The sequence below is a fragment of the Ambystoma mexicanum genome, chromosome 12 (assembly GCF_040938575.1).
Source record: "Ambystoma mexicanum isolate Mex_15411 chromosome 12, UKY_AmexF1_1, whole genome shotgun sequence".
In the NCBI taxonomy this organism is placed as follows: domain Eukaryota; kingdom Metazoa; phylum Chordata; class Amphibia; order Caudata; family Ambystomatidae; genus Ambystoma; species Ambystoma mexicanum.
In genome coordinates this window covers 33,495,205-33,520,332 of record NC_090936.1, presented here as the reverse complement: position 1 = coordinate 33,520,332, position 25,128 = coordinate 33,495,205, and the positions used below count along the sequence as shown (strand labels likewise).

General features: G+C 47.9%; 1 protein-coding gene across 3 annotated transcripts in view; it reads right to left on the bottom strand.

Annotated features, from left to right (window-relative positions):
- Positions 1 to 25,128, bottom strand: part of TTLL8 (tubulin tyrosine ligase like 8) — a 732,112-nt gene that overhangs the window by 358,238 nt on the left and 348,746 nt on the right. For 2 of the 3 annotated variants that reach the window (XM_069627869.1, XM_069627868.1), the window contains exon 10: positions 20,703 to 20,828. The exons of the other annotated variant lie outside the window; for it this stretch is intronic. In XM_069627869.1, coding sequence (XP_069483970.1) covers positions 20,703 to 20,828 — 126 coding nt within the window. The remainder of the gene's footprint in view (positions 1 to 20,702; positions 20,829 to 25,128) is intronic. 3 annotated transcript variants of the gene reach the window in all.

Sequence of the window (25,128 nt, the reverse complement as noted above, 5' to 3'; positions counted from 1 at the left end):
AGCGCCAAGATGCCTTAGGGCTTGGCGTGCTATATAAGCACCAAACTAAATGAATACATAAATTATTTTCTTCTATTATCAAAAAGATTTTATTACATTGACATAATTCACACTTAACACACATTGCCACTGAAAGCTGCTTCAAAGCATGCGGTAGAGATGTGGGGTAAGGGGTATGGAGAGCCATGGGAGGTTTCACTGACAGGTTATTATGTGCTTTAACCCATTGTTTCAAGTGTTGGGGTAATGTTTTGGGCTGGGACCTGGAGCATAAGCATGAGAACATTGCCTGCACTCCAGACTCTGCCCAGTCCAGATGCATCTTACACACTCTGTCATGGAGATCACTGAATGTTCAACTCCTGCATTCTCGTAAAATGTGATGCACTTCCCACAGTTGTCATCTGTGCATGCCATTGGGAGTATGTTGCCTGAGCCAATGGTTCCAGTTTTCGGGGAATAAAGGCAGAGAGAGAACACGCACAGGCTGCCTATGCAAAAGAGGGCACCTCCATTTCGCTTGGGGCTGGCTGCCATGCTCGTGTCCTGCTACAGGTGCATTTTACATCTCTCCAGTGTCTATCCTGCTCTGCTCTCTGTCCTTGTTGCAGTCACTCCAGCTTCATGTCTTATGGTTCCTTCATCCACTTTCCTTGTGTTACCAGTGGACTTGCCTGGGATACTCCTCCAGTGGCACGTGTTTGTTCCTAGTTTGTACTGTTGATTTTCCCTTGTGAGAAACCTAGAGGTGTCTCACTCGCTAGTCCCTGGGGATCTGTCATCCAGGTGGCCAGGACACGGCCATTGCTATTGGATACAGTTCCTGGGGGTGGACCAGTGTGGGAGGATCACCTAGATGGGGGGGTCCTCGGGGAGTGGAAGTGGGACACTGACGGCTGAGACGCAGTATTCCTCTTCTTATAACACCTTTTCCCCATCCCACCACGTAGGATACTCAGAAACGTAACCCGCCCCCCCCCTTTCCCGACACAAACAATTTCTCACAACACGAAAGACAATGGACAAACACCAGAGCCGTTTACCTGACATGTCCCAACACAAGGGTCAGGCAAAGTCAGACAATCGACCAGAAACACACATAGATGACGGCCCTTTCCCTTCTCCACGGATTCGGCCGAAATGACTGAATCCAATTTACCTACCCCATCAAAAGACCTAAAATACATACCACCAAATGTTCGAACTACAAAAAGTTTGAACCTTTTGTGGTTTGCATGTTTTGGTGGGGTAGGTAAAAAAAATGAAAAACAAAGGCTGCGGGGGTGTCCCTCGCAATACCCCGCTCACTATACTATAAAGTATAAAGTATAATGAGCGGGGTATTGCGGGTGACACCCCCGCAACTGATCCAAAAAAATAAAAAGGCTGCGGGGACTGCAGGGTGTCTTCCACAACACCCCGCTCACCATACCATACAGTATAGTGAGCGGGGGATGCAGGGGACACCCCCGCAGCTGATCCGAAAAAAAACGCTGCAGGGGTGTGCCCTGCAACACCCCACTCACCATACTTTACAGTCCAGTAAGCAGGGTTTCAGGGGAAACCTCTGCGGCAGCCTGACAAAAGAAAATGAAAAGGACCCTGCAGCGCTGGTTCCCGATCAAGGAAGTGAAAGGGAACCAGCGTTGCAGTGACACCGCGCTTTGAGATGAAAGGTAAGTAGGGGGGTGAGGGGGTGGGCGGGGGTGAGGGGGTGGGCATGGGTTAGGTTTTGGGGTTGTTTTAAACGAATGTCCGCATGAGAAATGTACAAAGATTTATGTATATCGTACATTTCTCATGCGGTCATTTCCGTTGCGGACCTTTCTGCCAGGGTAAAACAACGCCAATTCATCTCCACTGGGATAAAAGGTGGAGCCTGAGAGCACACTACGAGCAAGGCAGACTGTACGACTAGACAGCTATCCCAGGGCGGCAGTTAAAGAGGAGCAGAAAGGCGGCGAGAGCCAAAGGGGCGACAATGAGAGAAGCAACCTTTCCCTTTTTGAGCTGGACCCACAAAGCCTCCGTGAAAGGAATCATAAGATTGCGAACAATAGCCAGCATGTGTTGCTGCAGATGTCAATGGTACACAGAGCCCTCCTACACTGATTACCAGGACAGGGGGAGACGCTTGCTACCGTCATTGACTCCAAAGACAAGAGAAGCCAAGCGGTTCATAACGTATATACGGAAAGGAACTTTTTGTTTGGTTATTTTGAACACATCAGATCCTCGAAGGCAAGAGACTTTTTTTTTGCATAAAAGAGGTTTAACCACCGAAGATTTTGATACTGCAAACTGAACTGTAGTCTCGTGCTGGGAAAGCTTGAGAGTGTGCTGTGCTCAGGAGTCCCGCCTTGTCCCGTGCTCAAAACGTCCACATCCTGACTTATCAGTTTGTGAACACTTATTTCATTCTTATGAACCCTATCCCACACTTGTTTGTATATTTAGTTGTAAGGATTGGCAATAGTTTTGTTTTCAGTATAGGCCCTTTTATTTGAAAAGACGCCACTAGGACTGCCTTATTATTATTTGATGGTCGTAGCTTGCTCCCATCTTAGATTTACGTTTAGATTAGGCGTTTTTCCAACCTAGCTATACAGTTTAATAAACACTGTTGAACTGTGATCACTTGTTTGGTGGCATCTTTACTGTTGCCACCATGAATTCCTTACACTCTCCACTTTTGAATAATTGCTTCTGGTTTACGCAGCTACTATTTATTCAAACTGTTCCTCCTGTGATTTCCTTGTTTCCCTGATATTGACGACATCCGGCAACCTCCAGCCCTTACGCTTCCACCTTTTTATTGTCTTGTTTGAGGCTGTCTTAACAGAATCATCCTCTTATGAGCATTTTTAAAGCTTGCCTTCCACGAGCAGGAGCATGGATGGGCAGGATCATAATCACTAAGTCTGGTATTGACTGTATTTCTCCTTTCCAGAAACCGCAATCATGGATTGCTCACTTCAAGCAAGACCCTATTCTCTGCTTTCGATCATTGGTCTTGATTGTTCCCTGTGATGCTCTGTGTTTTCGGTTGTGCCCTATTAGTTTCTGGGTGGGTTTAAGGGATGTTGCTACTAAGTACCACAACATATATCAAGTAATTGTGAAAACTGTGGTTACTTACCTGTTTCTAGAAAATTATACAATATTCTAGTTTGATGAGGGGCAACTGTAAGGATGTTGAAGAAGGAAGCTGACACAAAGGTGGCATGATGGTGGTTATAGGGCCTCATTACGAAGTTGGTAGTAACACGCCGGTGACACTGGCGTGTTGTCGCCAACCCTGTAACACCGAATCTGGCGCCTGACTTCCCGGTGCCACCGGAACATTACAAGTCCCATAGGGCTCAATGGGAGTGGGGAGAAAGAAGCACCGGCACCGTTGCTAAGGGTGCCGGTGCTTCCGTGACAGATCTGCCTACTGGGGCCGCTGCGCCGCCAGGGTCAGACCTGTTGGGCGCAACGGCCCCGGCAGGCAGACTCATAGTGTGGCGGTCCGGAAACAAGGGTGCCAGTGAGCTTACTGTCACCCTTTTTTTTCCCAGAGCGCCACACTTGTAATGAGGCCCACAGACTTTTATTTGTGCATAAAAAGGCCCTCACTATACCTAAGTTCTAAGAAGGGTTTCCCTGCCTCAAGACTAATACTAAAGAGTCAGTCAGAATGTCTGTCAAATCAAACTCCACAATCCTGTTTCACAACCTACTTCTATCCCTCACACTACAACTAAAGGATAATCTAACAGAAAGTTCCTTCTTCAGGAGAATGTCTCCCTTCTCCTGATGCAGGGATAGTGTTAACAAATGTTTTCTCTTGCAACAAGAATGCCAGGGGGAATGACTACCTTCCCCTGGATTGTGGGTTTCACACAGCCGTTATACCCTTTGTCATGCGTGCCAGCTCCTGGAAACGGAAACATTGGCATCGTTTTAGATGGAGCGGCCATTGAATGTCCCATCACGTGGTTCACTCGGGTGAGATGACGGTCTAGTCTTTTTTCCTTTCTGTTGCTAATGCGCAGCTGGCTGGGAGGTATTTATTTCCGGTTCTCCCAGCGACCCGCGTGTTGCAACGTCATAGTTTTTGCTTCCGCACGCTCCTGTGTTTTGTTCCAACGCTAGTTTTTCTCTCCGGTTGTATTGTTCTCTGCTACGGTCTCCGGACCTCAGCCCCTCCTCTCTCACTTTCTCTCGCTTACTCTTACGCTTTTCTCGCTTGCCTCTTCTCTGCCTTCCTCTCTCCTCTAGCGCTGTAGCGCACCCTCTCTGCACCTACCTTCGCGGAATGTTATTTCCAGTTTAGTGGCTTACTTCCATCTCACAGGGCCAGGCTCCTTCCTGCCTGGAGTTGTTCGCTCCGGAAACGATGATTCCATCATACTTACCATCTCTGTATTTGTATCCGGATCATTCATCACCTTTTCTTTGTGCTACTTCCAGCTACCAAGGAGGACTCAACTGGCATTGTTTTTTTTAGCCTACGGCTCTTTCCCCATAATTTTCGCCCGTCGCGGTGGAGGGGCCACAGGGGCTACAGCTCACCGGTGGCCACTGTGGCTTCCTATCGCGATAGGTACTCAGCTCCATCTCTACATCAGTGCCGAGAACCAGTTCTCTTCAACACGGATTCCAGCTCAACAGGTGAGGAGTCGGAGGAGGGTAGTGGGTCTGAAGAATCCCAGTTAGCAACTGACACCCTTCCATGCCCAGGAGAATGGCTCCCTTCTCCTGAAGTAGATGGATCAGTTTCAATAAAACCAGGAGGAATGACACCCTGCTCCTGGCGTCTCTAGCACAACTCCCAGTCTGGGACGAGGAGGATGACTCCCTTCTCCTGGTATTACTTGGCATAGTTCACAAGGCCAGGGGGAATTCATTCCTTCCCCTGGCGTCTTTAACACAATTCCCAGTCCGGGACCAGGAGAATTACTCTCTTCTCCTGGTATTGCTTGGCACAGTTCACAGGTTCTATGTAATTTCAACATAGTAAATTACTTTGATGTAATTTACTTATTTGAAATTACTTCACCAAAGCATTTCAAATTTAGTTTTTTTGGTGTGGGGCCATGCACCCATTCACCTTCACTACCATCCCCACCCTAACCCTCTACAGATCCCCCTTTTACTCAGGGCCATCTTAATCACTTCTGGGGCCCTGGGCATGGACATATTTGGGCCCCCCCTCCACCAAACCAAAGGAATTAAGGGTTCAAGAACATCACACCCCCACCCATTGCGCTCACAACCTATAGGTTGATATGCTGTCTCGCAGCATAATGAGCACGTTTACTCCCTTTAAGTCCCCTTACCTTCGTCATTCTTGCTCTAATCAGAATGATAAACAAGTAGCATTTAAAGACCAACATTAGCAGTCTACGAATAGGTTACTGCTCTAGTGCTAGTATTAATGCAGGACCATATGTAAAATGTACATGTCACCCATAATAGACAGAGAACTCACATTAGCTGCCTCACAGAATACAAAAGTGCTCATGCATGGACAGAGGAGACCAATTGGAAGGAAGGAGAACGCTACACATACCGTAGCATGGATAGTGAATGCAGATTAGAAGCTTCCAGAAAGGTGTCTTTATCCAGACAGATTGAGATTAGAAGTGGGATATGGTTTTCAAATAGTGTTGCCATTAGATATCAAAGGAACAAATGCCTGTGATGTGGGATATGAATATGCTCACTATTAAAGTGGAAGCAACCCTATAGCCAGTAAAACCATGAATACATCTTTTATGAAGATCATACCATGAGAAGGAAATCACTCTGAGGGGCTGACAATTTTGAAAGGTTTAAGGACTGGCAATATAGGAATAAGATGCCCATGGTCACACATTGGTTAAGGGCTGATGGGGTGAAGCTGGGATTTGTGCCAACACTGCAATTTCTGCATTTGAACACTTTCTTTTCCAGTTCTTACCATTAACTAAAACAATGGGCCTCATTACGACCGTGGCGGTCCGGAAATAACGGTGGCGGTAAACCCGCCGCCACCGTTGTTTCCGGACCGCCTGATCCCGACCCCTGCAGGCGGGAGGTGATGTTCCCGCCAGGTCTGACCTGGCGGGTTTAACACCGCCCGCCTGCAGGCGGACGAGGAAACACCGGCAGCATTACAAGATGCTGCCGGTGTTTCCATGATCCCGATTCCCATTGAGTCCCATAGGACTCAATGGGAATGGGGATTTACACCATTCCGCCTCCGTGATTCCCGGAAAACCGGGGTTGTGATGCCCCGGTAATTCCGGGAATCACGGAGGCGGAATGGTAATACGAGTCCGGCGTTAACCAGGCGGTTTTACCGCCTCGGTTAACGCCGGACTCGTAATGAGGCCCAATGTCATTTTATAAAAATGGACTTGGAATGTACACAAATCACATTACCAAACATGACCATTTTTAACAAAATATTATAGAAGGGTTATATGCAAAATGGGAATGTTTCTAGCTTCATTCTCTCCATCATCAAGGGAAGTATGTAAGTACCAGCATACTAATCGATGTGATTTAACAAATGTTAATCTGGGTTTGTCTTTTGTATTTTAAACCTTTAAATACTTGCAAAACAATGGCTTGTGACATTTTAATTTATAAACGTGCATAAAAACCTTTGACTTTTACCAAAAAGCTAACCATTTTTTGTGTCAAACAAGCAGACCTTGAAATATGCTTGCCTAAGGCCTGCAACATCTGGTCCACTCTCTTCTCTCTACCACCACTTCCACTCAAATGGTCTACATAAGAAGAAAGATCAAGTAATGGGTTAAACGATACCAGAAGCATGCACGAAGGCAAACCTCACAGAAGACAGCAAAGTAATGTAAGCTATATATATTAGATGATTTGACCAGGATCACTGTATCATCTGCTGGCAAAGTCAGGATACAAGCATGAACACTTTCATTCCATAGTCTTGAATTTGGATACTTAGTCACCTCTTGGACTAACAGTTTATGCCATCATTGGAGGCGATTGCCTAGGTTTTACAACACCTCATCTGAACAAACCAATTTCTAGACCTTCACCATACGGATGACAAGTTAGTTTCTCCAGCATGGGGTCTGGCATGGATTCACGTGCTCATGAATATTCCCTGTCATCAGGCTGGGAATCCTCGGTACAGAAAAAAATCAGTATCAGTTTCGTTTCTGATCTGTCTTTCCTAGTAGTAACCAATCACTGATCTCTGGGTCATACTGCCCACAGCCAATGACTGCCCTCCCCCTAAGCCCCGCCTCCGGCAGCCATCCTCAGATTTTTACCGCACGCTCAAGTGTTGGGAGTCCTCGTGCTATAGCTCTCAAGCTTTTGCTGCGATTTCGCGCTTTTTCAAGGAGAATTTCTAATTTTTCGGTTAAATTGAGCCTCAAGCTCCACCGTCTTTACATCCGATCAACGGGGACCCGTTTCGGAAGTTTCTACGCCCCTCAAGAGTGAAGATTTCGTCGAACAACGCTTTTGGAGGATTACGGAAGTTTCTGAAGCCTTCCCCGGACATGGCCCAGGAGAAAGAGAGCTCGAGGCCCGGGAAGCTGTTCAGGGCCTGCCCTGGATGCCAGCTGCAGAACATGTTCAAGGAAGATGAGCATTCCTTATGCCTCTACTGTCTTCACGAGGACAAAACGCACGTGGAGGAGGACTGTGCGTTTTGCGGGAACATGTCGGAGCGGACCATGAGGGACCGCCATCTTCGTCTCGCCAACTGGCTGGAGGGAAAGAGCCCGTCAAGTGAGAAGAAAAAGAAGAAATCCGAGCGGTCTTCCAAGTCCTGTGAGGGCGCCCCGGCAACGGGGGCCCAACAGAAGGCTGAGCACCGCGAGTTCGCGGGCACCGGGAGTGCCGAACGGTCGGGCTCCTCGGCTGCCAGGCAGGGCGCATCCTCCCTGGCGCCATCGACTACGAGCCAACGCTCTGGCTCGGGTAAGAGGAAATCCGAGAACCCGGCCAAGCTTCTGGAGAGGCCCCGGTCGATCTCGAAGATTTCAGCTGAGGGGGAGTGAGGCAGGGAGCCCACCCCCAAGGTGAAGGCCACAAGCACGCAGTCGGTGACTAAGGCCTTGATTCACCCAGCCAAGGCCTCTATCGAGGAGGTCACGGCAACCCTGCTGCAGCCTGCGGAGGTTACACCTGTGGTGGCGGCCTCGGGGCCCAGAGTCTCCCTGCCACCTAGGAGGGAGGCATCTTTCAAGCCCATCGAAAGAACCCCCACGAAAGCCCCCAGCGGAGAAAGAGGGGGGGGCAGTGGCCATCGTGGATTCAGACACAACCTCCGAGGAGGAACTTGTCGATGTCCCTGAGAGCCACGATGTGGGCATGGAGGAGGACCAGCCCGTCGAGAGGCATCCCGACGAGGGTGACGACGGAAGTGACGGCGGCACCGACAGGACTCCAGACCAACCGTCGCGCCCGTCGCAGCCAGTGCCGCAGGACAACTCGGCAGCCATTTTGATGGCAGCTCAATCCTTATGCACTGAAATAAGGACTAGATTGCCTTTACCCCCGACGGAGGAGCCCGAGCCAGGCTCGACGGAGGAGCCAGGGGCAGGGCCGTCGGGAAGTCCACCACCCAAGAGGAGAAGAACACATCCTCCTGCACCCTTCCAGCCCTCGAGGCCTGCTCAACCCTACTCCCCATCCATGGTCCACGGGGATGACACGGGCACGGACACGGCCACGACGGGCACGGACGACGAGGGCAGCGACGGCAGGGTGGACCTCCCGTCGTCCCCCCCTCCCCGGGCTTCCCTGCCCGATGAGATTGGATCCTTCCATGCGATGATCTCCAGGGCATCCGAGCTTTTCCAGCTCTGCCCCGAAGAAAAGAAGGAGGGGTTCCTCTATCAACGTCGAGAGACCAAGAGGAAGTCGGTCCTCGCTGTACCTCTACTGGATGACATCTGGGACGATGGGCTCTCCCTCCTCAAGAACCCGTCCACGACGCCGGCAAAAAGGGACCGATACGAAAAGAAGTACTGGGTCACCGACACGGCTCCTCTATGCCTTAGAGCACAGCCGACCCCGGATTCAGTCGTCTCGTCGGCGGCCAGGAAGAAGGCGGGGGGGGCATCGGCATCGACGTCGACTTCACCGCCAGACGGCGAGGGAAAGAAGCTCGACGCGATGGGACGACGAGTCATCACGTCGGCGGCGACGACGATTAAGGCTGGCTATCGTTGCCCGTTACGACAGGGAACTTTGGTATGAAATCGCTCCCTTGTTGGACTTCCTGCCGGACGACAAGAGGGCAGAAGCCCTGGAATCCTACAAGAAGGCGAGGTGGCGTCGGACCCCACCATAACGGTGGCGACGGACATCGCTGACACCGGTTTCCGCCAGTTGGGCAACAGTGTTTTCCTCGGACGGCGCGGATGGCTTAAGGCGACGGATTTCCACCAGGACGTACAAGCCAAAGTGTTGGACATGCCCTTTGACGGGAACAACCTGTTTGGGAAGACAGTCGATGAGTCCCTGCAAACCATCAAAACGGACACGGAGACAGCCCGGGCCCTGGGAGTTCTCCACCAACGTCGGCCGTCCTTTCGGAACACCGGAGGCAAGCAAGGGGCCTCCAAAGGTTCCGGCAGCGGCTCCTCTACCTACCGTCAAGCGGCCCGTTCCTCATCGCAGGAGGCCTATAGAGAGCGTGGCAAGTCTGGAGGTTCCCGCCGTCGTCGCCAGTGAGGTCAAGGCGGCAAGGCGGCCTCGAAACAGGACTGAACCGACCGTGGTGTCGGGCCCCCACCGAAGCACCCCGGTGGGAGGCCGGCTGGCGAAGTTTGTCAGCGTGTGGGAGTCCATCTCCACCTACATTTGGGTGCTGGATAACCTGGCTCAGGGGCACACCCTTGAGTTTCTGTAGAAGTGCCCTCGCGTGCCACCCGTGGCCAGGAAGGAAAACCACGTACCCAGCTGCTGCTGGAGGTAAGGGCGATGCTCAACAAAGGTGCCATCGAGCTCGTCCCAAAGAGACTTCGGGGCTCTGGGGTCTACTCAAGATACTTTCTCGTAAAGAAGAAGATAGGAGGTTGGCGTCCCATCCTGGACCCGCGGCGACTGAACAAGTACATCAAGGCTCAGAAGTTCCCGGTGGTCACCCTCCAGCACGTGCTGGGACAGCTGGAGAAGGACGATTTCCTGTCGTCGTTGGACTTGGAGGATGCCTACTTCCACATCCCCATTCTAAAAGGACACCGGAAGTTCCTCAGGTTCGTGGTCCAAGGACGGCTGTCCAGTCTTGTACCTGTGTCCGCGGAAGCTGCTGAGCCCACACAATCCCCCCGAGTTGTGCAGTCAACTACTGAATTTTAACAGCAGAAATCTCCACAACCCCAAGGGAAAGGGGGAAGTGGAGAAAATAACAAAAGACACAGGTATCTCTTCTGGTAGTCGGAAACCTGCAGTGGATAAAAAACAAATTATGTTATCTTTCTTTATGATTATTTCTTCTCCCACTATGTCCCTTTTAGAACCTACATTACCTGGTAAGCCTCCCTGAAGATCTGAAAGGCTTGCTTATTAGTAACTTCAAAATGAATTGATGAAAACTGAAGAATACTTCTTGGCTTCACATTTTAGATGAATATGTTTTCCATGACTCTAAACATAAAGTTCTTTAAATTAAATTGAACTGAAGTTTTCTTTTTACTGCTAGTCTCTTTTAAACCTTGTATTTCGCATTTGACGACTCCATAAGTGTAAACTTCATTAACCAGAATTAATATGAAATTACTGTTTTTAAGATGCTTTAAAAAGAACACATCTTCAATTAAAGAGTCTGTAAAATGCTTCTTTGCTACAGATACGGCGTTTCAGTTCCTTAACATTAATTGAAATTGTTCATGCGTTTTGAATCATTGCAAATAAAAACCTTTTAGCATGCTTATGAAAGTCACTATTCATTTATATTTGCAGAGTCTGCGCGTGCGTGAAGAAATGTTATACATAGACTCTTCTACGCATGCAAACTGAAAGTCTTTCACAGTTCGTGTTATTTCACTCCATCAGCGCATGCGTGAATAAACACTTCTTCGACTCAAAACTAACGGCGAGTTGAAATAATAACTCGACGCCGTTTACACTAGTTCCTTGTTGTTGCGCAGTATAAAAAAATAGTCTTTCTCACTACTTCACCGCACATGCCCAGATAAAACTCCCTCACAGAGCATGCGTGAGAGAGTAGCGACGGAACCTTTTTAAAATCTAAATGAGTCTGCGCACGTTAGGAAAATAAAGCTTTCACAGAATATACAGCATTTACAATAAAACGAACACGCCAACTACCTCCTCACGCATAATCAAATTACGCTCTCTCTCTCAGAACATGTGCAAGAGAGTAGCGTTTTAAACAAAGGAACGTTACTTTTCTTCGTAGTGCGCAACACATGGAATAAAACTTTAAGCACTACTCTTGAGGAAATAAACTGTTGCCAATATAATTAGCAGATTACTTTAACAGTTCCTTTGGATTCCAATCTCCAAATAAAAAAAAAAGGCAATAAGAAAACTTTAAATTGAAAAGATGCTAAAAAGCAATGTCACTTAAAAAGACCTAAATACTTAACTAAATACCTAAACGTTGAAATGACTAAAAAATAGGCGCTTTAGTAGATGACTTCTTTACTTGACTTGAATTTAACTTATTCCAGATAGCTAGTTATTTGACTTAAAAGATTAACTTGAGCGCTGCGCTCCCACCAAGTCTCTGCATGTCTTGTCCCACGAAGATTCTTCACCAAACCTGCTTCATACTAAACTCCTGATTCAAAAAGGTAAATACCAAGGCCAAAACTCAGAGCTGAATTATACAGGACCTTCCTGATAAAGGTTGAACAATGAAAGGCAGTTTAGAACTCTGAAACTGCTTCCAAGACTCCATAGCTTCCAATCAAAATGTATCATCTTGACTACCAATCAGATCCCTGATTGATTCCCTCCTTCCTTCCCACCATGCTGGATTGGGACAATCTCCCTCTGATAAAAAGATAGTTAAGGAATATGAGGGGAATAATAGGCAATAACATTACAAACAGATTACAAATTAAAAGTGTACACTTGTAGTTGTCAGGACTGGCTGGGTTAGGAACAGGAAGAGTAACAAGATTAACATTGTGCCTTCAGAGCTGGTTGGGTTAGTTATGCTTTTAGAACTGGCTGGGTTAGTAACAGGAAGAATTTGTTCATAGGATTAACATTGTGCTTGCCCAAGTCAAGATGGAGCGAAAGAAACTCAATCTGATTGGTTAAAGGAACAATGATATGTTTGGTTTGCCTGATTGGTGGAGAGAACAATGGGTTTGATTCTTCGGAGGTGAGCAAGATTCTAAACTGCCTTTCATCCAGAGAAATTCAGTGGCTGGTTGTGTTTTAGTTAAGCTCCTTAAGTAAGGCCTTTTCAGAGCTCAGAAGATCAACTAAAGAAGTAAGAATTTCGTTTGCTGATCCATTTGAAACAAGAAGTCATCAGGTGGGATCGTTTCTTTAAAGATTTAAAATTGTCACAGTGAACTTTCATTTTTTTAAGAACATTTAAAAAGTTAACCAAATTTCAAAGTCATTTTGAGAAAAGAGACATTTACAGTTGAAGTTATTATTAAGGAAGACAAGTTTGAAGATATGCGTAGGAGTTTAAATGAAATTAATTGCGTGTAATGCTCTTAAAGACTGTTAAATGTGTGCGCGAGCTCGCAAGTTGTTGTTTACGTGTTTTTTGAAGACGCGCGGGTATTCGGAGCGGTAGAGCGCGTGTCCAAAAGATTGCGCAAGTGAATTTTAGCGCGTGTCCATTTTAACGTAAATGATGTCTCATGAAAAAGCGCGTGTGGGTTTGCGATAGAGCGCGAGTCCATTTTGGTGAAGCGCGAGTGGTTTTAAGCGTGTGAACTGTTTTACGTGAAATCCATTTCGTCTCTCCGCGTGAGTTCGGTAGCGAAAGAGCGCGAGTCCATTTTTAACCAGCGCATGTGATTTTTATCGCGTGTACGTATTTTTTCATGCGCGTGTGTTTGTTAAGAATCGCGTGTGGATTTAAAAAGCGTGCGCGTGTGTTTGCTAAAAATCGCGTGTGGATTTTTAAACGCGAGCGCGTGTGTTGCTAGGTATCGCGTGTGTATTTTTAACGCGAGGACAATTCTTCACGTCTTCTGATTTTTACGTGTTTATCGCACACGCTATTTAATGAAGAAACTATACGTTCTTATGTAAATAAAGAAAACTATTCACACGCATAAGGAAGCAATATTCCAGGAAGTTGAAGAATGCTTATTTTCTTAATGTAATTTATGCAAATGGAATTCAATATTTCAGAGAAAGACTGCCACTATGAAAGCATTGAAAATTGCATAAGGTTAAAGAAAACTCTGAAGCAAGAGGAAAGTTTAATCCAGAAATGGTGTTTGCAAAAAACCATCACTTTAGAATTCTAGAGAGACTAAGTGGTTTGAACTGTATGCACAACACAAGAGACATTTACAAGATATCACACACAGATTAATAGCCTCTAAGTCTTTTACTGAGGTTAAGAGGTAATGAGTTTAGAGTTTATTTAGAATACTTTTAGAAAACAGAATTTTCTTATTACATAAATAACCAGGTGTATTTGTTTACCACAGATACCAGAGCCTACCAGACGGTTGCAGGGCTGCAGTGTCTCCGTTGTTATTTTATCCAAATTCCCCTTTCCCTTTCTTGGGGTTTTCAGCTCAGCTTATAATTAAGGGTTGAGAGGTGAACTCCTAGTGAGGGTCTGTGGGGCCAGCATCAGCTCCTGTGGAATTCAGTCAAGCCGGACCCTGACAGTAGTGGATTATAGGCTGGCAGTGAGTGAGTGAATTTTAGACTGGCAATGATTAAAACCTGACACGGCACTACCAGTTCAAGGCCCTCCCGTTCGGATTAAAGTCGGCACCCAGGGTATTCACCAAGTGCCTAGCACCGGTGGCGGCATGGCTACGCCTGCAAGGGATCCACGTCTATCCCTACCTGGACAACTGGCTCATCCGAGCAAGGACAAGGGAGCTCGCCATAGAACACACAGCGAAGACCGTCCAGCTACTCACGGACCTGGGGTTCTCCATCAACTTCCCCAAATACCACCTTGTCCCTTCGCAGGTCGCCCTGTTTCTGGGAGCCAAGCTCGACACAGTGGCACGGCTGGCCTTGCCGTCCGACGAAAGGACGAAAGCCATCCTGGGCAAGGTGCAATGCCTGCTAGCCACGGACGTAGCCAGGGTAAGATCCATCAAATCCCTTCTCGGGATGATGTCCTCCTGCATCTATCTGGTACGCCTGTGCAGACTTCGAATGCGTCCACTGCAACAGTTCCTCGACGCACGCTGGATCCAGGCGACGGGCAGCTTCGAGGACAGGATACCGCTCAACGAGACCTTCCGACGAGCGATCCGGTGGTGGGGCACCCGCACTCATCTGACGGCGGGCGCAGACTTTCAGACCCCAGCTCACCAGGTAACGGTGACGACGGATGCCTCCCTGGAAGGGTGGGGAGCGCATACCGGAAATCTCCAAGCGAGAGGCCTTTGGCTCCCGGAGGAAAAACAGCTTCATATCAACATTCTGGAGCTTTGCGCAGTGTTTTGGGCCCTCAGGTCCTTTCTTCCGTCCCTCAAGGGCAAGGTGGTGAGGATCTTCACCGACAACACCACCACGATGTTCTACATCAGGAAGCAGGGTGGAACCAGATCCCCAGCCCTGTCCAAGGAAACCCAGGATCTGTGGCACTGGCCCATCGACCAGGGGATGTTTCTGGTACCTTTTCATCTGGCAGGGATAAAGAGCACCATTGCCGACTCACTCAGCAGGGAGCTGCGCTCGTACCACGAGTGGGAGCTATGCCAGGATCAAGTGGATCGACTCTTCAGGCTGTGGGACAGACCCCAGGTCGATCTCTTCGCGACGGCGACAAACTCCAAGTGCCAGAGGTTCGCCAGCAGGTTCCCCCAACCGAGGAGCATGGGCGATGCTTTCTCGTTCCCCTGGGACAACCTGTTCCTCTATGCTTTCCCGCCGTTGCCACTGCTACTCCGGCTCGTCAACCAGCTCAAGAGGTCCCGGTGCAGGATGATCCTCGTTGCACCGGCGTGGCCGAGACAGATCTGGTTCCCGGACCTTCTGGACTTATCGGCGTCCCCACCAGTCAAACTGCCCGTGGACGCGGATCTTCTCTCCAGAGAAGGAGGCGCCATTCTTCATCACGACCCGAAGTCCCTGAACTTGCAGGCCTGGCTCCTGCAGCACTAGAGTTTGGAGGATACGATATACCGGCCGACTGCAGAGAGGTTCTTGCAAAGGCCAGGGTGTCCTCAACTCTCAAGTGTTACGGACACAAATGGAAGAGGTTCCCTGTCTGGTGCCGGGCACAGAAGATTAACCCTCTAAGGATTACGGCCCCTTAAGTACTGTCGTTGGCCAAGGCTGAACTAGCTCACGCCTCCATCAAGATACATCTGGCTGCCATCTCCAGATACACCAGGACAACAGGACGGGTGTCCTTGTGGTCTCATCGCCTGGTGAAGGAATTTATGAAGGGACTATTCTGCTCGTTCCCGCCGGTGAAGGCCCCGGCGTGGGAGCTCAACGTGGTGCTGACTAGGCTCATGGGGACCCCTTTCGAGCCTATGCATACGGCACCGTTGAAGTTCCTATCGTGGAAAACAGCTTTTCATGTGGCCATAACCTCCGCACGGCACGTGGGAGAGATTCAGGCCCTATATTGCAAGCCTCCATACTTGACTTTTCACAACACAAGGGTGCTGCTCAGGACGCATCCCTCCTTCATGCCCAAGGTGCCGTCGGACTTCCACCTCAACGAGCCCTTGGTGTTACCAGTTTTCTTCCCGTCACCTTCGTCGCCGGCTGAGAGGACTTTGCACTCGTTGGATGTAGCTAGAGCGCTGAAGTTCTACGTGGACCGCACAAAGAGTTTTCGGAAGACGTCACAGCTTTTTGTGAACTTTGGTCCTGTGAATCAAGGGAAGGCTCTCTCGAAGGCTTCCATTTCCAGATGGCTCTCCGGCTGTATCATGCACTGTGATCGGCTGGCAAACCGACTGCTGCCCAGCCGTCCGAGAGCCCATCCGACCAGAGCGATCGCTGCTACCACGGCGTTCTTGTCTGGTGTGCCCCTGCTGGCCATCTGCAGGGCTGCTACGTGGAGGTCGACGCACACCTTCATGAAATTCTACTGCGTCGATCGGGTTTCCAGGGAGGAGTCCAGGGTCGGCCAAGCAGTGCTGCGCAACCTGTTCGCCTGAAAGGCCTGGTGAGGAGGTAAGAGTTGCTTAATGTTGAGTTTATGTATTGCTTAATGTTGAGCCTTTTGCCACCTTCCGTGGTTGTGCATGTGTGTACTGCTATGTAATCTTACATTCATGAGCATGTGAATCCATGCCAGACCCCATGCTGGAGAAGGAACAAGTTACATACCTGTAACTGTTGTTCTCCAGCATGGGTCTGGCATGGATTCACATGCGAACCCTCCCGCCTACCCCTCTGCGGCTCTTCACTTGGTCATACTGCCACTACTTTACGTGCTACCAAATCTGAGGATGGCTGCCGGCGGCCGGGTTTAGGGAGAGGGCAGTCATTTCATTGGCTGCGGGCAGTATGACCCAGAGATCAGTGATTGGTTACTACTAGGAAAGACAGATCAGAAACGAAACTGATACTGATTTTTTTCTGTACCGAGGATTCCCAGCCTGACGACGGGGAATATTTATGAGCATGTGAATCCATGCCAGACCCATGCTGGAGAACAACAGTTACAGGTAAGTAACTTGTTCCTTTTATAGCATTCCCTATCTGGTACAGGTACATTGCTGATACCAGCAGATGTTGTTCTGCAAAACCAAGTACATATGCAGGCAGTTTTATAAACTTCAGCCAGCCTTGCTGGAATATGATATTCTAATATTGCTTATGAACAAATATCTCTGCAATGGGTGCTTCACACACTGAGCTAACTTCTGAACCATTGTCGCACTCAATTTATCAATATGCATTTCACTGTTGCCTATTGTAACGCTCACCTGATTCCCGCAGAGGCGCCGGTCTTGACTGGGCGAATACCGTATCTTCAAAGGTGATGTGTAACACACGGTTGGCTCTTTGGGCTGGACCTCTGTGCACTGTATGTCTGACTCGAAGAGTAAGATGTCTTAGGTAAGTGAACGCCGTGCTCTCCATCTGCCTCGGGGCAGGGTGCCGTAACCAGTTTCTTCACTGGATAAGGGTGCAGGCCTCTTGACTTCAGAGGACTGCTGTCCGTCGTTTACTGCACGAACGGTAAGTTCCGAGCATTTCAAATGTCTTTAAAAGTCTTTTGTAATGATGTCTCTTGTTTTGCAGGGTTCCGGCGATGGCGGATGACGGGCCGAAGTGAGTTGAGGATGGAACCCGTGTGAGGAATAGAAGCGCCTGGAAGCTCGTAAGTAAGCGCTTGTTGCCTGCTTCACGATGCGCACTAACTGTCCTTTTATCTTGCAGGTACAAGTTCGGAGCTGCTGAAGGGTGCCGGAAAACCCACTGGGTTCGGCGTGGGAAGGAGTAATGGCACGTGAGTATTAAAGTTACCCAATGTCTTTAAACGCACCTTCTTTTGTCTTTCAGATGCGGGATGCAGCGCCGAAGGCCTCTGGAGCGTGCGCAGAGTTGGTAAGCTTTTGTCTTTCAGATGCCGGAATGCAGTGCGAAGACCTCCGGAGCACGCAAAGAGTAGGTAAGCCTTGTCTTTCAGATGCCGGAATGCAGCGCGAGGCGTTGGTGACAGCCAATGGACCAGGTAAGAGATGCGCTGTCACTGAAGACCGTAGTGCTAACCTGTTCTTTCTTGTCTTTATAGGTGTTGCTGAAGACTGGATTCAGGATGGTAAGCCTTTTTCCCTTAGGCCCAGGATCAGATGCAGAAGACACGATGAGCGTTCTGCTGCAGAGGATGCAGAATAACGCAAAGCAAGATTCATCCATCGGGTGTGGTTTAAATAGCCTCCTGTAGTGCTTAGGTGTCTCCTTCCACAGCCTCGCCTAGAAGAAAAAGAGTTCCTGCTTTCCAGAAGAGTTCCAGTGTTCTGAATCTAGGGAGTGGCTCCTGCCCCACCCAACAGGAAAAGTAGTCCCAAACAGAAGAGGATCAGAGGCTCAACTGGCAGGTAAGTAAGCAGCATGGTCTGCTGCAGGTAAGTCCACCCAAGCATTATGAGCCCGGCGCTTCCAGCGCTAGGACTGGGCATATTTATGAGCCTGGTGCCACTGGCGCCAGGACAGGGTCCAAAAGGTCCCAATTGGGACTGATTGGCACTCGGGACCTGGGTTATGGGTCTGCTTCCAAGGGAGTTGGGTAAGTCCTGACCTTTTGGAAGCAGAGATCATGACACCTATTGCACATGATCAACATAATTCCCACAGGAAGGAAAGAATGCTACAGGGTTGTGCTGTAAAGAACACACAAACTATGCATACCACAGTGAACACAGAAAGCAATACATGATGAATTGATCAAGGCAAAATGTACTTGTCAAAACAGAAAGGCAATGAGATTAAGGACTCAGCAGCACCCCATGAAATATCCTGATGTGTGCTATTTAAGACTGGTTAACAATGTAATCTTACTTCTTCAGATCAGGCAGCCTTTTTGGGGCCCCCCTCCAAGGTGGGGGCCCCAAAAGTGCCCCTTTTGCCCTCCCATAAAGACGTCTCTGCTTTTACTCCTTGCACCCCAAATACATATACATTTCAAAGGTTTTGCGAAGTAATTTCCACAAAGTAAATTACATTGAAGTAATTTACTTAGTGGAAAAAACGGGATACCCAGTTCACAACAAGGCCAGGTGGAATGACTACCTTCCCCTGGCGTCCTCAACACAACCCACAGTCCGGGACCAGGAGAATGGCTCTCTTCTCCTGGTATTACTTGGCACAGTTCACAACACAGCCAGGGGGCATGACCCCCTTCCATTGGCATCTTTAAAGCATGTTCTAAGAGATTTAGCTCCTTCCACAGGAGAACGACTACTGTTTCCTGGTGTCTAGCACTATCTTTCACACAATCGTCCGCTTTATGTACAGGTTGCCACTCTGTTTTGGTGTTAGCAAAGTCCCAAATCCTTCTTTGTGAATCACTGGGCTTAGTGCTGCCACTACGACAAGGAAGTTCTCCTTGTTTGCTCAGTTCCCTTTTGTTGGGGTCAAATACCCTTCTCTGGTGGTTGGTGGGCATATTACTGCCACTGTGATGGGGAGGTTCTAGTCGGATGCTTGATTTCCAACCGTTAGGGTCTCTGACCCATCTCTGGTGGTCAGTGGGCTTATGATCGCCGCTGCAATGAGGAAGCTCTACTCAGATGCTTGTTTTATACTTGTTGGGGTCTCCGACCCATCTCTGGTGGTCAGTGGACTTATTGTCACCACTGCAATGAGGAAACTCTCCTTGGAGGCTTGATTTGCACTGGTTAGGGTCTCCGACCTGTCTATCTTCCACCCAATGAGTCCCCTCTGGGTGTCTCGCACCTCCCGTTACCTTCTGAGGGATTTCGGCACCCCACTGGGACTTCATGGGACTGGGGCTCTTCTCTCCGATGCACCGGGCTGCTCTCTCTGTTTTCCACAGCACCGTGGCAGCTCTGTGCTTCGGTATGCTGCTCGGCTCTTCTCTCCTGCTTCGTATTTGGGTCTGCGTCAGCTGGACCCATGGAGAACTACTTGCGTCCTTCGCCGGTGTCCTCTGCTCTTCTCCGACTCTGGTCTGTACACAGCGTTTGAAACTCACGCTGGTTTCCACACCTCTTGCCTCTTCCGGCTGGGTTTGACAGGTTTGTTCGCTCATCGTCTATACTTATACAATGTTGCCAGTCCCGCCCTGATGGATTGTAAAAGTCCTTTGTTTCTGTTGATAACTTAGTCCTCATGCATCCTTGGGGCCATCTCGTACCAGTACTAGCACAGTCAATGACCTTCATGTCTTCTGTGCTCTTCTTTGTCCTAGTACTTTTGGCTTCAGCTTTAACCCCTGTTTTACAACAATACATAGGTTTTCTTTCAATAAAATGGTTCTGCACAGTGGGGAGGGCTAGGGGAGGGGATGTTGGGGAGTGAGAACATTCAATGGGCTGTACCCCAGGCAATCGTCCTTGTCCCCAGAGGGGGAGTCCCTCCCCATGAGGTCCTCACACATTAAACCACCCCTTACAGGGACTATTGGGTAGTGGCCACATCTCCCTAGCCTCATGAGAAACGGCTCCCCTGTTTGGAAAAGTGACGATACCTTGCGAATCGTCACACAACCCAGATATTCTTTTTTGATGGTGGTCCCTTGGCACTTGCTTCGGAATGTGCGGTACTACACTTCCGTGCTCACAGTTACTCCTAGACCTAACCGCTCCTGATAATTAATACCTAGGGCCTTAGACCATCACCTGATCCCCCAAACCCTTGAAGATTTGTATTAGCTGGTTGCTCTGCTCCATCCCTATAGGATTAAAACAGAAAACCCTTACATAAAGCTTGTTAATTTCAATTCTATCTCTGTCCATTACTCCTATTATATGTATTATTGTTTATCAACTGTGTAGTATCAATCCTCTTTAGGCATCACATGTCATGCATGCATTCAGTCCTGAGAGCACTAACCAAGAGTGGGCGCAGCTCCTGCATTACTGTTACGGAAGTACCTGGTGAACAATATGTCTTTTCAGCATCAGTCCTGTTGTCATCTGTCGTCTTCAAAGTAGGTCTGCTGCTACTCTGGAGGACAACCCATTTGAGTATACTGCACACTGCAGTATGCCTGAAATCCTCTGAAATATAAATAATAATATTTAACATGGCTTGCCAGACCAATACATAATACAATAGTTTCTGGCAGTTAAATGAAGGCACTTTGTCTTTGTTAAATATACTCAAGTTTAGACTATGTCTGTTTAGAAATAGCCTGCAGACACCCTCTCTACCTTCTTGACTATATTCATTAGAAGTGCCCTGCGGGGAACAGCGGTCAAATATCTCTCACACATTTGCTTATCACCCCCTGTTAAAGAAGCCCTCCTATACTAGTCGGGTTTCTGCTCCCTTTGTGGCACGGATTCAATCTGATCTCTGTTTGCAATGAACTTGAGAAGACAAAAAAACATTGACAACAAGGCCCTTTCCATGTTTTCAATGCTCGATCTCTCAGCCACTATTGATATGGTAGAACACACTGTTAATGAACTTACTAAAGCAGCACTCACTACACTTTCTCTTAAATGCAGGGTTTTGCAGCATCCATCTGCATGTTTCTGGTTCAGGAAACAAATTCAGCACTTTGTCAATGGACTTTGAATGGATTGAAACCTGGATGTGAACCAACAGCCTTGTGCTAAATGATTAAAAGACCAAGTAAACTTGTTAGGGTCAAACGCTGCAAACTCACTGTGTCTGGTTGGATTCCTGAATGTCAACAGACCAGGCAGAAACTTAATCCAGCAGCACCTGCTCTATCCCTGTCTTGGAGATCTTCCTATTGATTTTGACCCACAAACATGAACAAAAAGAAAATTGATGTCCTGGAAAACCCTAGTCCTAAGAAGTCCAAGCAGTTTCCAGAATCTCAGGAGATGCCCGGGACTGGAGACATCCACAACCTTCATCTTAAGGTGGCTGGTGATATAGGGGAAATGCAGTCAACCCTTTCTGAACTCACATCTAAAGTTGGTAATTTGGAGTCAAGAATGGTGAAAGTGGAAAGTGACATTACTGGCCTGGCTTCTGAGGTTAGAGGGAGCTGCAGGGCCAAGGATCTGCAGAGAGAGGTGTCTTTTTTAAGGGCTAAACACCTGAGACTGGAGATGATATCCAGGAGCCTTAATTTGCGCTTGGTGGGTCTACCTGAAATCCCTGACCTGGACAAAAATCTGGCAGAGGGCCCTCAGGCTTCTCCGGGAAGTTTTTGGGGAGAGCCTGGCTGAAACAGCAGATCTGGACTGTGCATACAGGGTTAGCAGGCCTGTTAGTGGTAAACCGTGGCATGTTATTTTGGTTTTTACTAAGTCAAGCACTAAAGAAAGGATCCTGAAGGCTGCGATGGAGAAAGGGAAGATTTTGTATGAGGGGGACACCCTTTATGTGTATCCAGACTATCCTCAGGAGGTTGTGGCGAAGAGGAGAGCCTTCAAAGAAGCAAAATCACTGGCCAGGGAGAAGAACATATGTGCCATTTTGATTAAACCAGCTACATGAAAGATTTTCTTTTATAAGGAAACCAGGAGCACTGAAAACCCACTAGAAGCAGTGCAATTGCTCAAGGAATCTACTGCCAGAACTGATTTGGAATAGTTTTAATTTGACTTGCTAGATATGTCCCCTTTTATGGTGTCTGTTTCATCTGTACAGGTGGGGCTGATTTATCTGTCTTTTTAAAATGAATTCCATTTTTATTTATGTGTGGTTATTGTTTATTGTGTGAATATTGTTTACATATATACTTTCTATTTCAGGATTGACTGGCTACGGTTGGTTAAATTACCGTTTGGTTTAAATGTTAATGACTGTTCTTTTGCTGGAGCCACACTTTCTCGAGCTCAGGATGGGTCCTAAACTTAATTATACATGCTGCACAGGAAATGGATGGCCATCCCGGTTGGTCCCACTGGTCGAATGGGTCCTTCACTTAAATACACGTCTCATCGCTCTGGCGGTTGCATGTGCTGCCGGTAGCTTTGTGGATGATTGTGAATTGTCGGTCGGATCCAATGGTGCGTCAGGCTAGTCCATCCCCTTGAGATAAAGCAGTTCTATGCGCGATCAGCCTGAACAGTTACAGAATGTTCAGCGCCACTCCGCCGACCATGTCCATGATGTTTGAGCTTCAGTGAGTAAGGTGCGATCCGCTTCCTGTTTTCATGAAGCCCTGCTAGCTCGCTTACCTGGTGTCAGCTGGCGACTTGCTTACAAACTCTCACATACACACACTTTATTCGCCACGTACAGGGTTCTCTAGATGAATAGTATTGGGAGTGCTGTGGGCTCCTCTCAATGCAGAAACAGTTGTAATAGCACTTGCAAAGGCAAAGGAAACGCAGTCAGGGGGATTTTTGTTGAGATTATGTCAAGGTAATTTCATTTTACTGGACTCGCCCATTGCCTTGACATACTTGACTGGCTGCAAGTTATGTCGACGGTTTTATGTCACGTCTTAAAAGTATTAGACTTGCCCATCATTTTACGTTTTAGCAATTTATGGCATCTCTTGGTTCCAGTTTTTGGTCCTGACGCTTACTCTAAGGAGGGCAAGTGATTCAAACAATGAGTGAAATCATCTTCAACGTGTAATTTGTTACATTTTACAAATTAATTATGATACAACCTAATATTCACTATGCAATACCGGATTAGTCCCTTCTCTTAGTGTTCAGCCACAGTTAGATGGCTCTTCCGACTACATTATGGTGTAAGGTCTTGTACTGATTTGATTTGGAGTCGTCTGGGACGCTAGAGTCTGTCGGCGAGCACTTTAATTATTATTCTGTGTTTACTTTGAACGGATCTGACAGGCGCATAAGAATTTTGAGCTAACTGCAGAGTGGGGGTATCTATGAGTCTGGTGGAGGGCACTGAGACTGGACTTGCTTCAAAGTATATTCAAAACCAATCACATTTTCATGTTTGCCAATTTACCAGAGTACATTAGCAGGGGCACTATTTTGGGCGTGGTAGTGTTTTACGCATAGGTATGCCGACTCAAGGGTTTGATGGTATTCAACCCCATTGGATGAGTGGAAAAGAGAAACGTTTAGTATCCATTCTTACTGTGTATGCTTCAGTTGGCGCTTTGCATGTGGATTCGGCTTTGTACTGACGCCAGTGAAGTCTAATGTACCAGAGTACATTAGCAAGGGCACTATTTTGAGCTTGGTGTGTTTTATGCTGGAGAAATGTATGGCGACTCAAGGGTTTGATGGTATCCGGCCCAATTTGATGAGTGGAAAAGGGAACTTTTTTTATCAGTTCAAACTGTGTATGCTTTCGTTGGTGTTTTGCATGTGGATTCAGCTATGTACTGATGTTGGTTGCAGTTGTTGGGGGTAATTGAAGATTGTATCTTATGGGTTGAACTGACTGTTGTATGGTGAGTCTTTACTTGTATTACTGATTGAGTGCTCATGCTTTAGTTTACTCGAGGGTGGTATAGATGCGGGGGATGGAGGGGTTTGGGGTTGTTTGTACACAATTGAGGCTATGTGGAGCTTTGCAGCCTGGTGCGTTAATACCAGGAAGTATTTTGGTGTTTTGTTGTTGTTTTTTTGTGAGTCTGGTTGTGTTTTTGTCTGTTCGGAGTGTCTCTGACTGGGAGAGGGGGGTGATATTTTCATGATGCCGGTGCCAGGCAAGCACAGTCTGGAAGTGCTTTCCTGGAATGAGAACGGTATTAATGATTCAAATAAAAGGAAGAGGGTCCTGGATCATCTGGATAGGTTGAAGGAAGACGTGGTCCTCCTGCAAGAGACCTTCTTGGTGGATGCTAATGTAGACCTACTGAAGAGGGGCTGGGTGGGTTTGGTATTCTCCTCGCATCTCGCCTGAACAGTGGGAAATGCCCTGGCCAGGATGGTCTCCTGGCAGAGTCGTATAGGGCCATGCCAAGGGTGGTCTTTGGGCTACTGCTGGAACTGTTGAATGTTTCAAGGCGGAAAGGTGTGCTCACTCTTATGGCTAGGCATTCTTCAATCTCTGTATTGTTGAAAAGAGGGAAACCCCCAACCTCTGTGGGGAGTTACAGGCCCACCAGTCTAATTAATGCAGATAACAAGATCTTGGCCAAGACACAATCTCTGTGAGTGGAGAACACTTTGGAGCACCTCAATGATCCCAATCAGTCCGGATTTGTTAGAGGGAGGATACTGTCTACCAACATGCGAAAGCTGATACTAACGCTTTAGGAATGCAACAAATTGGACTCTGGTGTGGCTGTGCTTTCTCTAAATGCTGAGAAGGCGTTTGATTGAATCGAATGGGGCTTTTGTTTTTGCACTAATTAAATGCTATGGATTTGGAATGGAGATTTTGCAATGGATATCGTTGCTGTATTCGAAACCAACGGCTAGTGTTAACACAAATGGC